Source organism: Pongo abelii, chromosome 13 (assembly GCF_028885655.2).
Source record: "Pongo abelii isolate AG06213 chromosome 13, NHGRI_mPonAbe1-v2.0_pri, whole genome shotgun sequence".
NCBI lineage: Eukaryota > Metazoa > Chordata > Mammalia > Primates > Hominidae > Pongo > Pongo abelii.
This window is the reverse complement of record NC_071998.2, coordinates 124,506,267-124,519,659: the sequence shown is the minus strand read 5'-3', so window position 1 is coordinate 124,519,659 and position 13,393 is coordinate 124,506,267. Positions and strand designations below refer to the sequence as shown.

Below are 13,393 nucleotides of genomic sequence, written 5' to 3'. Positions count from 1 at the left end.
CTGCCTTACAGGAACCCCAAGGTGCTCTAGAGGAACCCCAAGGACACAGGTAATCATCACACCCCTGAGGGGCCTGGGAGGCTGTGCCCAGGCACCAGGCAGGGCTGGGTTTCCAACTTCCAGCTGCACTGTGACCTGGAGCACACCCGTAACCTCTCTGAGCCCGTCTCTGGCTGGGTCCCACCCCTCACCCCTGTGGTTACTCTCTCCTTTATTTTCCCTTAGGGCCCCTTCATTTCTCCTTCCTGCACCCCTCCCGCACCCAGCCTAGGAGAGGTTTCTGCTACGAAAACCTTCTACCCCATGCACTGGCCGATCTCTGGTGAGCTGCAAGAGGGTCTCTCCTGGGGTCCCAGAGTCCCTGGGGTGGAAAAGAGTAGCCCTTCGTGGAAGGGATAATGCAACCCCGACAGGCCTCGGGAAGAAAGTGCGGCCAGTCCCATCTCACAGAAGAGGACACGGAGGCTCCGGGTAATTCTGGGAGCCACTCACTTGTGTCCCCTCGCTGGGCAGGGGCGCCTGGCTCAGAGGCTCCGAGCAAAGGAGGGCAGATCCTAAACCGGACAGCAAGCTGCGTCCAGCTGGTTCTCCCTTTCCGTGACTGCTTCAAAGCTCTTATAAACAAGGTAAGGTTTTCCCCACAAATCGCTTCATTTCTCCATCCGCACCCTTCCCTGGTCCCGGACCTGCGCTTCTTGGCCCCCCGAGCTGGGCCTGCTGCATCCTAGGCAGAGTTCTAGGCGGCTAGCGGAAGCCAGGCCCAGGGGTCAGCTCAGGCGCTCGGTCCCCCGGGATCCTGCTCCCAGGCCGCAGGGAAGGGGCTCTCGGACCGCAGGGGCGGGGCCTGCGGTAGGTGGGCGGGGCTGCGGCTCCCTCTTTCCTGTCCGGCTTCTCCAGCCTCGCCCGCGGCCCCGCTGCCTGCCCTGCTCAAGGCTCCACCTGCGCCTCCGATCGCCCGTGTATCGCGGGGGCCCAGGCCAGCTGAGTCCATTTTCCGCGCCAGGGTGGCGCCCCTCCATCCGTCCTAACGCCGGTCCGGCAGCAAGGAGTAAGTCTGCACCCCGTAGGGACAGTCGCGCTCCCTCGGCCCCACCCAGTCCCTGCCACGCAGGGGGCCAAGGAGGAGGGCCCTGAGCCCAGGAGGTGCGCATCTCGGACCCAGGGTCCCGGGTCCCGACCACGGACTGGGGCCGGCGGCCCTCGGGGCTGGGCTCTGCGTTCGCGAGAGGCGGGGGCGAGACGGGGCTTGGAGGCCCGGGTGGGGAAACTGAGGCCGCAGAGGAAGAGAGAGGGAGAGGGCTCGCCGGACACTCCCGAGTGGCAGCGGCCTAATCCCCAGGACCCCGGCTTTCCGCTCACTGTGGTCCGGGCTGCGCCCAGCGTTTTACAGCCGTTCCCGCGTGTCCTCCCCCCGGGCGCCGCGTGTCGCCTCCATCCACTGAGGCCGGGAGCAGGGGATGACTGGCCCAAGGTCAGCGAGTTGAGGCGCCTTCTCATCGTTCCGTGGAGAACCCGGGCCCTGCCTCCCGGAGAGGTGGACAGCGGCCACCTCGCTCCCCTTGGGGAATCCTGGGCGCCCCTTCCCGCGCATCCTGCGCTAGGACTGCGTGTGTCCTCGCTGTGCGTCGGGGCTTGATTTCCAGCGGAGGGTGGACAGGCCCATGCGCCCCTCTCAGCGGCCTCGGCTCACCTCCGAGAATGGACCTAGTGAGGGAGACGCGGGAGCCAAAGCAGGGGCCCGCCGCCTCCGCGAAGTCGGTCCCAGCCCCTCTCCCAAAGGACAGCTGGAAGCAACAGCTGAGCACCGAGTCACTGCCACCGTGCGCCTCCCAGAGCTGCCAGAGCTGAGCCTGGGGTCCAGCGGGACCTAGAGTCCACATGACCCCAGTGGGTGACCGAGGGGAGGGCAGGGCTGCAGGACTGGGGTCACCGTCTCCCGATAAAGAGCGTTCCTGGCCCGGTGCAGTGGCTCAAGCCTGTAATCCCAGCACTTTGGGAGGCCGAGGCGGGTGGATCACCTGAGGTCAGGAGACCAGCCTGACCAACATGGAGAAACCTCGTCTCTACTAAAAATACAAAAATTAGCTGGGCATGGTGGCTTATGCCTGTAATCCCAGCTACTCAGGAGGCTGAGACAAGAGAATCGCTTGAACCCAAGAGAAGAGGTTGCAGTGAATGGAGATTGTGCCACTGCACTCCAGCCCGGGTGACAAGAGTGAAACTCCATCTCAAAAAAACAAAAGTGTTCCTTTGCAGGTGTTCCTGGGACCTCAGAGACCGGGCTCAGAGCCTGACATCCCTGCGAGGGGACAGCCTCATCCGCCCAGGCTGGTGGGGTCTCTGCAAGTGCCCAGGCTCAGGTGCAGCCCCCAGCAATGCATCGCCGGAGACTGGCCCTGGGTCTGGGGTTCTGCCTGTTGGCGGGCACAAGCCTCAGTGTCCTGTGGTGAGTCTGCCCCACGGAGGTCTCCCTGTCTCTATCCCCACCCAGGACTCCCCTTGTCTCTGCAGGTCAACCCCAAAACCTTGATCTCCTCATAGGATTCCAGATCCCACCAACCCCTCCTGACTCACCTGTTCTCCAACCCCAGCCCCAACAAGACCCAACTAGTGTCTCTGGCTTCTGAATTCTGCCTTGTACTGGCCTCCTGGCCTTTGACTTGCTCTTTTCTCTGCCTGGACCATCCTTCAACCAATGTTGATGGGGAATCCCTGTTCATGTTCCCAAATTCACCCTCTGTTTCTGTCCTTCCATGAAGCTCCTGGGGCTGCCCCTCACCCTGCTGTTTGTGTGGGGGGCCTGGCATCAAGAATATACACTCCCTAGGAATGAATGACTCCATGGGTGAATGAATGACTGCATGGCAGGCCCTGAGATACATGCCGGGAATACCAGCAGGCTTTGTCCTCCAAGGTCAGCCAGACCTACAGAATGACAGGGGATCTGGCCTCCTAACGCACTGTGGGAGACCTGTACTCCCAATGATGTGCATGAGGTGTGTTTTCAGCCTCTGGTGCAGAGTGGATCAACAGATTTTTTTTTTTTTTTTTTTTTTTTTGTTCACAGGGTGTATCTTGAGAACTGGTTGCCAGTCTTCTATGTCCCCTATTATCTCCCCTGCCCAGAGATCTTGTAAGTATGGGTGCAGCTAGGAGAACTGGGGGCCCTGTGGGCTGCTCACAGTTGGGGAGACAGGAGAGTATTTAAGTTCACTTCATCTGCCGGTTCCTGAGTCCTAAGTTCATGTTTCTGATAAATGCAATAGTATTTATGTAATTTAAGGGCTGTGACAAGCGTGAAGCGAAATTCCCATTTCGGTCTTCCAGCATCCTTGCAGCCCCCTGCATTGTCTGACTGTCCACATGTTGCACAGCTGTGAGCCCCGCTTGCTGTGTCTGGCCACTGAGAGAACACAGAGTGCAACGATGCCCATAAACAGCCTGCTGTTGCTCCCGGTGACCAGCAGGGGTTCAGTGCTTTTAGGACTTGACCTTGTTGCTCAGTTTTGTGTTCCATGGATTCAAGGAACAAATGAACATGTGACCAAAGCCCTCCTCACCTAAGGAGTCTTTTTTTTTTTTTTTGAGTCAGAGTCTCACTCTGTTGCCCTGGCTGGAGTGCAGTGGCGCGATCTTGGTTCATAGCAACCTCCGCCTCCCCAGTTCAAGAGATTCTCCTGTCTCAGCCTCCCAAGTAGCTGGGATTACAGGCACCCGCCACCACACCCAGCTAATTTTTGTATTTTTAGTAGAGATGGCGTTTCACCATGTTGTCCAGGCTGGTCTCAAACTCCTGACCTCAAGTGATCCACCTGCCTCAGCCTCCCAAAGTGCTGAGATTACAGGCATGAGCTACTGCATCGGTCCGGTCACCATCATCTTATTCCACCCAGGGGCTGGCACATAATTTTTGAGCCCCTCTCTCTTTCCCACCACCAATTGCTCTCGGGATTTAGGTTGCTCCCAATTTCCCAGGGCTCTAAGTTAGTTTGTGATGAGCAGCATAACCCCTTCTCCATTTCAAAGATCATTTTGTTCAGATACGTTCCCTTAGCGGCTGGAGGATGTGGATAGGTTCTGATCCAACTCATTGGGTTATTTCCAGAAGGACCACAGCACATCGGTCACTCATTCATGTGCCCTGCCCAAGCGGTTCCCAGCAAAGCCACCGTGTAGTACACCTGGGCTACTGCTGGGAATACCAGGGGTTATGAAAACAAAAATGAACCTACCTTGCTGATTGGGAGAGGGAAAATGCTATCCTCTTTGGTATAAATTTTATTTATTTATTATTATTATTATATTGAGACAGAGTCTTGCTCTGCCGCCCAGGCTGGAGTACAGTGGCGTGATCTCAGCTCATTGCATCCTCCGCCTCCCAGGTTCAAGCAATTGTCATGCCTCAGCCACCTGAATAGCTGGGATTACAGGTGCACCAGCTAATTTTTGTATTTTTAGTAGAAACAGCGTTTAATCATGTTGGCCAGGTTGGTCTTTGCCCCCCTCAGCCAGGCTTTGCCCCCCATTGGCCTCCCAAGGTGCTGGGATTAAAGGCGTGAACCACCACCCCTAGCCTTAATTTTTTTTTTTTTTTTTTACTGTTACTAGTGAGACTCTCATTTCCCTACATCTTCCCATTAATTGAATTTTTTCTTGTGTGAAGTGCTTCTTCCCCACCTTCTCTGTTCGGTCCGTTTGTGGGTTCTCTATCATCACTCTTGGCTGAGTATACCTACAACTTGTTTTTTTCTTTCCAGTTTGTCTATCCTGTGTGCGTGTGTGGTTGGGGGAGATAAGGTCTGGCTCTGTTGCCCAGGCTGGAGTGCAGTGGCACGATCACAGCTTACTACAGCCTTGACCTCCTGGGCTCAAGTGATCCTCACACTTTAGCCTCCTGAGTAGCTAGGACCACAGGTACTCACCACCACACCTCCTAGCTAATTTTTTTTATTTGTTTGTAGAGACAGGGTCTCACTACGTTGCCCAGGCTGATCTGGAACTCCTGGCCTCAAGGGGTCCTCCCAACTCGCCCCTGCCGGGATTGCAGGCATGAGCCACCACACCAGCCTGCTTTTGTATTCTTGTGTGTAACTCTTCACTGCAGCTGAAGTGTGTCTGGGCTTGTGCAGAGAAAAGAGGAGCTCGCTGCCAGGGAAACACAGAATGCTGGGCTGTTTGGTACCCCTTCTAACTCCTGACCGCTTCTTGGAATCCTAGCGCTTTCTGAGCAGGGCCCTGAAACATGCTTGCTTGTAGGAAACTAGGGCAGAGGGCCAATTTGACGAACTGACTTTAGAAAATTGTTGATTCAAGAGTAGCAACTTGGCTGGGTGTAGCGGCTTATGCCTGTAATCCCAGCACTTTGGGAGGCCGAGGCTGGTGGATCACTTGAGCTCAGGAGTTCGAGACCAGCCTGGCCAACATGATGAAACCCCGTCTCTAATAAAAATACAAAAATTGGCGGGGTGTGGTGGCGCACACCTGTAGTCCCAGCTACTTGGGAGGCTGAGGCAGGAGAATCACTTGAATCCGGGAGGCTGAGGTTACAGTGAGCCAAGATCATACCACTGCACTCCAGCTGGGATGACAAGGTTACTGAGACTCCATCTAAAAAAAGAGAAAAAAAAGTAGCTACTAATCACAAAAGGACAAAAACTTTCTTATTCCACTTATAGGAAGTCCCTTCCATACTCAAGTTCATAGACGCAGAAGCAGAATTATGGTTCCCAGGGGCTGGGGGAGGGGCAATGGCAAGCTGTTGTTTAATGAGGACCAAGCTTCCTTTTGGGATGATGAAAAAGTTCTGGACACAAATGTTGGATGGTTGCATGACAATGTGAATGTACCTAATGCCACTGAATTGTACACTTAAAGATGGCTAAAGTAGTAAATCTTGTGTTTTGTAGACTTTACTACAAATACAAGACCATAGCCTAGAGGTGGAAGAGTTCAAGGAGGCTTCAGCCACCCCATCATACGTGACATATTGAAACTCACAGGGGGCCAGACAAGGCAGCTCATGCCTGTAATCCCAGCACTTTGGGAAGCCGAGACAGGCAGATCACTTGAGCTCAGGAGTTCAAGACCAGCCTGGGCAACATGGTGAAACCCAGTCTGTACCAAAAATATTAATACAAAAACAGCTGGGTGTGGTGGTGGGCACCTGTGGTCCCAGCTCCTCAGGGGGCTGGTGTGGGACGATCGCTTGAGCTCAGGTGGTCAAGGCTGCAGTTAGCCAAGATTGTGCCACTGCACTCCAGCCTGGGCAACACAGATAGACCCTACCTCAAAAAAGAAAAGAAAGAAAGAAAAGAAACTTACAAGGACCTGGCAGACTACTGTGTCATCAGTGGGTGGGATCCTTATGAGCTTCTGCCTGGGGACTGTCGGCCTCGGGCCTTTTGTTGCTGCTGCTGGCTGGGTGGCCTTTCCCTTATTTTTGAGACGGAGTCTCGCTCTGTCCCCAGGCTGGAGTGCAGTGGCAAGATCTCAGCTCACTGAACCCTCCGCCTTCCGGGTTCAAGCGATTCTCCTCCCTCAGCCTCCCGAGTAGCTGGGACTACAGGTGCCCACCACCACGCCCAGCTAATTTTGGTATTTTTAATAGAAATGGGGTTTCACCATGTTGCCCAGGATGGTCTCAATCTCTTGACCTTGTGATCCGCCCACCTTGGCCTCCCAAAGTGCTGGGATTACAGGCAAGAGCCACCACGCCCGGCTGGTCTTTCCCTTCTCTGCACCTCGCTTCTACCTGCTGGAAACACTCTAAGTGGAAGGTTTTATTGTCCCCATTTTGTGGATGAGGAAACTAAAGTTCACACGGTCAAATGTCTGGCTCCAGGTCCCTGGGCCAGTTAGTGGCAGAGCCAGAGGTGAGCCCAGGGGTCTGACCCTGCAGCCCTGGCACCTCCTTCGTGGACCCCCTTCTTTCTTCTCCATCCAGTTTGACCTTGAAACTGACCATGCAGGCTGCCTGCCAAGACTTGCCCAGGATCCCTCACCTTACTGAGCACTCGCTCCATGCTGGACATGGGTCAAGAGCCCCTCACACACCTTGTGTAATTCTCACCACATCGCTAAGGCTAAGGATGGTTTTGCCCATTTTGCAGACGCAGAGAAATGGCAGTCAGGGTTCCACTAGAGAAACCGAATCAGTAAGAGGTAGGAAGGTAGACAGACGGCCAATGTACCTAGGAAAATTGACTTATGTGATGGTGAGGCTGGCTAGGCAGCTGAAACTCAGATAGGAGCGGACACCACAGCCCACAGGTGAAGTTCTCTTTTTTTTTTTTTTTTTGAGACAGGGTCTCACTTTGTGGGTGGCCCAGGCTGGGAGTGCAGTAGCGTGATTATAGCTCACTACAACCTCCACCTCCTGGGCTCAAACCATCCTCCTGCTTCAGCCTCCCAAGTAGCCAGGATCACAGGTGCACACCACCACACCCAGCTAATTTTTGTTGTTTTTGTAGAGATGAGGTTTTGCCATGTTGCCCAGGCTGGTCTTGAACTACTGGGCTCAAGTGCTTTGCCCGTGTCGGCCTCCCAAAGTGCTGGGACTACAGATGTGAGCCACCTGGGCTGGCCACCAGTTCTGTTCTTAAGGCCTTTCAACCAATTGGATCGGTTCCACCCAGGTTGTCTAGGATACTCTCTTTTACGTAAAATCAACTGATATAGAATGTTAATCACATCTACAAAATACTTTCACAGACCAGCCTGGGCAACATAGCAAGACCCCATCTCTACAAAATTTTAAAAAATCAGCCAGGGGTGGTAATGAGTGCCTGGCAGGCCCAGCTACTCAGCAGGCTAAGGCAGGAGGATTGCTTGAACCCAGGAGGTTGAGGCTACAGTGAGCTATGATTGCACCACTGCACTCCAGCCTGGGCAACAGAGCAAGACCCTGTCTCTTAAAAAAAAAAAAAAGTTTCACAGCAACACTTTGACTTGTGTTTGAGAAACCGGATACTACAGCCTAACCAAGTTAACACATACAACTGACCATTACAGTGGGCTCAGGTTAATTAGCTCCCCCGAGGTCCCAGTCACCAGGCCTTTGCAGCTTTTCTTCCTTTTTTTTTTTTTGAGACGGAATCTCGCTCTGTCACACAGGCTGGAGTGCAATGGTGCGATCTTGGCTCACTGCAACGTCTGCCTCCTGGGTTCAAGCAATTCTCCTGCCTCAGCCTCCCGAGTAGCTGGGATTACAGGCGCCCGCCACCACGCCCAGCTAATTTTTGTGTTTTTAGTAGAGACGGGGTTTCACCATCTTGGCCAGGCTGGTCTTGAACTCCTGGCCTCGTGATCCACCTGCCTCAGCCTCCCAAAGTGCTGGGATTACAGGCGTGAGCCACCGCGCCTGGCCCTTTGCAGGTTTTCAAATCTTCTTTCCAACAACAAGAGCGACATTGTTGGAAAAGCATCAGCCTTGGGAGCAAGCGGCACTGGGTTCGAATCACTGCCCTGCCACTTACTCTCCCAATGACCCTGGACAGATCACTTCTGTAGGGGTCCCCAGCTCCTCTGTGGAGTCGGGTGGGGCTGCGGGGGAAGGTCAGAGGGAGCCTGCATGGACCCTGGGTGCCCGCCCGCAGGGGCCTCTGACTCCTCCTTCTTCCTGTGCTGAGTATCTCTGTCACCAGCCCCATGATGATGACTCTTTCTTGCCTCTGCCACCAGCAACATGAAGCTGCACTACAAGAGGGAGAAGCCACTCCAGCCCGTGGTATGGTAAGGAGACTGGCATTTCCTCTTTTGTGGCCCTGAGGGTGGTGGCTCCCCTCCACCACTGGTCCTTCTTGGTTGCAGGTCACAGTACCCCCAGCCCAAGCTGCTGGAGCACAGGTAGGTGTCATGGAGAGGCCTGACAGGGGCAGGGGGAAGGGCCAAAAGAGCTCTGATTTATAAGTTGGGGTAGTGGGGGTGCTAACATCAGGGTGGCCTTGGGGCCCAGAGAGTTAGGGACTGTGGAAAGACACAGGGCTGGGAGTCAGGGACCTGGGCTGTGTGACCCTGGGCAGTGTACCCAACTGCTCTGAGCTTTTCCTGTGCAGGTGGATAATAGTGCCTAGCTCACTGGAGGCTGGAGGAGCAGATGAGAGGTATTGTAACATCTGCACCGTGCTTGCACTCAGGAGGTGCTCAGGCCGTTGTTCATAACAATGTGGTCTTGCCCTTTTTAATGACCCTCATTTATTAGGGGCTTGGCACACATGAACAATGCCAGGCTTCTTCTTGGTGTGCGTTAACTCCTGGTCCTCCCAACCCTGCTGGGAGATGGCCATCATTATCCCCACTTTCCATATGAGGAAAGGGAGGCCCAGAGATGGGGACGAGGCTGCCCCAGGTCACACAGTGTGAGAGCCAGGGCCGGGATGAGACTTAGGCTTTCACAGGCGAGGGTCTTACTGCCCATGGCCCCCCTGCTGCCAGGCCCACACAGCTGCTGACACTCACACCTTGGTTGGCGCCCATCGTCTCCGAGGGAACCTTCAACCCAGAGCTTTTGCAGCACATCTACCAGCCACTGAACCTGACCATTGGGGTCACAGTGTTTGCCGTGGGGAAGTGAGTAGCGGGCTGGGGAAGGGGAGGGAGGTCTCCCTGAGCCGCAGGAGTTTATAGTTGGGAAGAGACCAGATGTGCACAAAGGACCCTGCTGGGCACCCGGGAGGCTCGGAACCAGGTGCCGAGCAGATAGAAAGTGCAGTATAGGGTGCAATAGTGGGATGGGGGCTTCCTGGGGTAGGGGATCTGGCTCTAGCATAGGCAGGAGGCAGAGTCCAGGTGAGGAGACAGCAAGAGCCTTTGTCAGGAGGCCTCCTTGCCCGTCCCTGTTTCATCTAGACCCCTCCTCTGCCCTCGTCTCTCCCATAACCCCACCTGGCCTTCCTTTAGGAGCTGCCGCTTGGCAGCCTCCCTCTGGGCCTCTGGGACTCCTTCCTGGAACTTCCCGGGACCCCAAGCCCTAAAGCATGGCCTGACGATGAATGGCCCACCTAGGGTCAGGTGACCCCCTTGTCCAGTGAGTTTTGGCCCGGGGGCAGGGCTGTGTCAACCACACCCCCCTCCATGTCCCCAGCATCTAGCTCAGCTTGCCTTCCCTTGATTCGTCCACTTACCTGCTTCTTCGCTACTTTCTTCTCTGTGATCCTCAATGTTCCTGCCTATAAAATGGGCACGCTTTAAGACAGCTTATGAAGATCAAAGATCATAAGAATTCTTAGAACGTCGCTGGGCACTTAGAAATTGCTCAGTAAAAGTTCACCTGGTCTAGGAGCATAAGAATCTCTACCAGGAACATGCTTACAACAGCCGTAAGAGGCTGGTACTAGCATTTTGGGAATTGGACAAATGAGGACCCAGAGGGCCAGAGCAGAGTGACATCTTGACATGGGGAGCTGGTAAGTGGACCCCAGCCTGGCTGACCCCAGCACACAGTGGGGACCCAGGCAGGCTGCTGGTGTAGCAGTGGGTTTACCGGGTGATCATCACTAGGTACACTCACTTCATCCAGTCCTTCCTGGAGTCAGCCGAGGAGTTCTTCATGCGTGGGTACCGCGTCCACTACTACATCTTCACTGACAACCCTGCAGCCGTTCCCGGGGTCCCGCTGGGTCCCCACCGGCTCCTCAGCACCATCCCCATCCAGGGTCACTCCCACTGGGAGGAGACATCCATGCGCCGGATGGAGACCATCAGCCAGCACATTGCTAAGAGGGCTCACCAGGAGGTGGACTACCTCTTCTGCCTTGATGTGGACATGGTGTTTCGGAACCCGGGGGGCCCTGAGACCTTGGGAGACCTGGTGGCTGCCATTCACCCAAGCTACTACGCCGTTCCCCACCAGCAGTTCCCCTATGAGCGCAGGCGTGTTTCCACTGCCTTTGTGGCAGACAGCGAAGGGGACTTCTATTATGGTGGGGCAGTCTTCGGGGGGCAGGTGGCCAGGGTATATGAGTTTACCAGGGGCTGCCACGTGGCCATCCTGGCGGACAAGGCCAATGGCATCATGGCAGCCTGGCGGGAGGAAAGCCACCTGAACCGTCGCTTCATCTCAAACAAGCCGTCCAAGGTGCTGTCCCCCGAGTACCTCTGGGACGACAGGAAGCCCCAGCCACCCAGCTGAAGCTGATCCGCTTTTCTACACTGGACAAGGATATCAGCTGCCTGAGGAGCTGACCACGGAGCTGGGGGCTGCCATGGATGGGGACCCAAAGACCTGCAGCCACCAGTGCTTCACTAGCGTGCAGACCAGCCCTGTCCCGCCTCCCTCTGTCAGTCAGGCGAATTCAACCGGAAAAGGGACGTGGAAAGGCCACTGTGAACTGCAGAGGGCTGTGCACACAGTAGCACACAAGATCTCACAGCAATGCGGCATAGGAATGGTGAGACAGGGGGAGGGGAGGCGCAGTTACAAAGGCAGGGCCCGGCAGGCTTGCCACATTCTGCAGCCGTGCCTTTGCGGGGCAGGCTCTGAAGCCTCAGCCCGACTCAGAGTGCCTGAGCCCTGCTGCGCCAGTCCCCCGTTTATTACATATTGCCCTTAATGTAGCATTTCTAATACCCTAGTGTGAAGGCGCCCTAGACCCCTTTTCTCTGGTCACAGGGGTCCTGGGTCCCTTGATGTCTCCCAACCACATGTAGCCAATTCCTCACTCAGGCCCCCAGAGCGAGCTTTTGAAATGGAGCAGGTCTAGGCTCCCTCTGGTTTCCTGCACCCCAAAGTGAGCCGCACTCTCAGGGAACTAGCCACCTCCTTCTTAAGAGGGTTTGGGGGCAGTTTATAATAAAGGGGGTGTGAGCTCGACCCTAGCTAGGGTCGATTTTTTTGTTTGTTTTGTTTTTTTTTGAGACCGAGTTTCGCTCTTGTCACCCAAGCTGGAGTTCAGTGGCATGATCTTGGCTCACTGCAACCTCTGCCTCCCAGGTTCAAGCGATTCTCCTGCCTCAGACTCCCGAGTAGCTGGGATTACAGGCGCCCGCCACACCCACTTAATTTTTGTAGTTTTAGTAGAGACGGGGTTTCACCATGTTGGCCAGGCTGGTCTCAAACTCCTGGCCTCAAGTGATCCACCTGCCTTGACCTCCCAAAGTGCTGGGATTACAGCCACTGTGCCCGGCCACTAAGGTGGTTTTTACCTGCATATCCAGCCTCCCTGTGTCCCCAGTGTCTGTTCCATCAGGCAGTGGGGACACAGGCAGACTGGATGTCAAACACAATCGAATAGGGATATAGTTACTCCAGAAAATCGGAGCTAAAGCTGGAGGCTGCAACGGACAGGATTTCATTCCAGTTCTCCAGGGAGACTGGGTGAAGCAGAGCATGCTGGCAGATCCACCACACTCCCAACTGTGTAGAGGGGTATGGAGCCCAGCAGCCGGACAACCCTGGGAGCGCCTGTATCCAGGGTCACTGCAGCCCTGTGAAGTCACCAGTGGGCGTGGGACTCTGAGCCAATGGTGCAGGCCAGGATTAGAGGGCATGGGAAGATGACCTCTCCAGTCTGGACCCAGAAGGACTTCAGAGGCCTACAGTGTAGTTCTGTCTGCCTGGCCACACAGAGATGGGGTGGGGTATGGGTTCAGGGCTTGGCGGCCTGGTGCTCACTGCCCTGGAGACAGCAGCATCTTTTTCACGGAAGGAGAAGACAGAGAGGAGGGTGGGATAGACTGGTCATACAGGAACAGGCAGGCACCCACCCACTTGGTCACCCGTGGAAAAGCTGGGGCCAGCCCTGAGTTCATTCTTCCTTCACCTGTGGTTTGGCCGGTGAGCAGGGACAGATTCCAAGAGTGTGGACAGATGGAGTGACCAGTTGGAGGAGACAGACTGGGCTGGAGAAGCCTGGAGTCTTGAAGGGGCTCTGGGTGCCTCCTGGGCAGAGGGGCAGGAATGGAACCATGGCTTCTGTGTCCCTCATGGGGAGCACCTGCTCCAGGGGAGGGGTTCTGTGCTGAAGGAGCAGGCCCTGCCTCCGAGGAGCTTCTGTTGAAAGCACAGAGAGGAACATGGAAGCACTGGACTCAGCTGGGTGGATGGCTGGGAGATGGGGGACCCGAGGTGACAGCAGACTCTGAGGCCTGGGCAGCTCCGCCTAGCAGGGGAGAAATCCCCCATACCCCCCTCACCCCACTTACACCCAGCTTTACCCCTGGCACAAGGAGTCCCTGACCCATTTTCAGTAGAGGAAACTGAGACTCTGAGAGGTCACCATGAGCTTGCCCATGATGTGGCCCAGCTGCAGGTTTGAACCCAGGTCATCTGGGTTCAAGACTGTGCTCTGCACGGGGTAGGAGGAGTGCAGCTCTGAAGGCGAGTGCATTGTGAAGGAGGATACAGGGAGGGGCAGGGCTGGCAGGGGGCTCTGAGAGGGGCAGGGGCTTGATGGGA

The 13,393-nt window shown here is 55.5% G+C and overlaps 1 protein-coding gene across 4 annotated transcripts; it reads left to right on the top strand.

The window, feature by feature from the left end:
- Positions 1-897: 897 nt before the first annotated feature.
- On the top strand, positions 898-11,981 carry GBGT1 (globoside alpha-1,3-N-acetylgalactosaminyltransferase 1 (FORS blood group)). 4 transcript variants are annotated; one of them, XM_054520796.2, is made up of 7 exons: positions 898-1,048; positions 2,257-2,446; positions 3,068-3,133; positions 8,680-8,730; positions 8,809-8,844; positions 9,433-9,567; positions 10,498-11,981. In XM_054520796.2, exons 2-7 carry the CDS (start codon positions 2,376-2,378, stop codon positions 11,126-11,128), a joined length of 990 nt encoding a protein of 329 aa, XP_054376771.2. In that variant the 5' UTR covers positions 898-1,048; positions 2,257-2,375; the 3' UTR covers positions 11,129-11,981. The 4 variants fall into 4 exon arrangements, with proteins under 4 accessions (XP_054376771.2, XP_003780773.5, XP_054376773.2 ...); XM_003780725.5 differs by having other exon boundaries at positions 898-1,143; XM_054520798.2 differs by lacking the exon at positions 898-1,048 and having other exon boundaries at positions 1,921-2,446.
- The last annotated feature ends 1,412 nt before the right edge of the window (positions 11,982-13,393 follow it).

Bases quoted from the DNA above. Each gene is read 5' to 3' on its own strand.
- GBGT1 (XM_054520796.2), top strand. From the start codon at position 2,376: ATGCATCGCCGGAGACTGGCCCTGGGTCTGGGGTTCTGCCTGTTGGCG. The intron at 8,845-9,432 runs GTAGGTGTCATG...CCCTGCTGCCAG, and splicing joins CCCAAGCTGCTGGAGCACAG to GCCCACACAGCTGCTGACAC. The intron at 9,568-10,497 runs GTGAGTAGCGGG...GATCATCACTAG, and splicing joins ACAGTGTTTGCCGTGGGGAA to GTACACTCACTTCATCCAGT.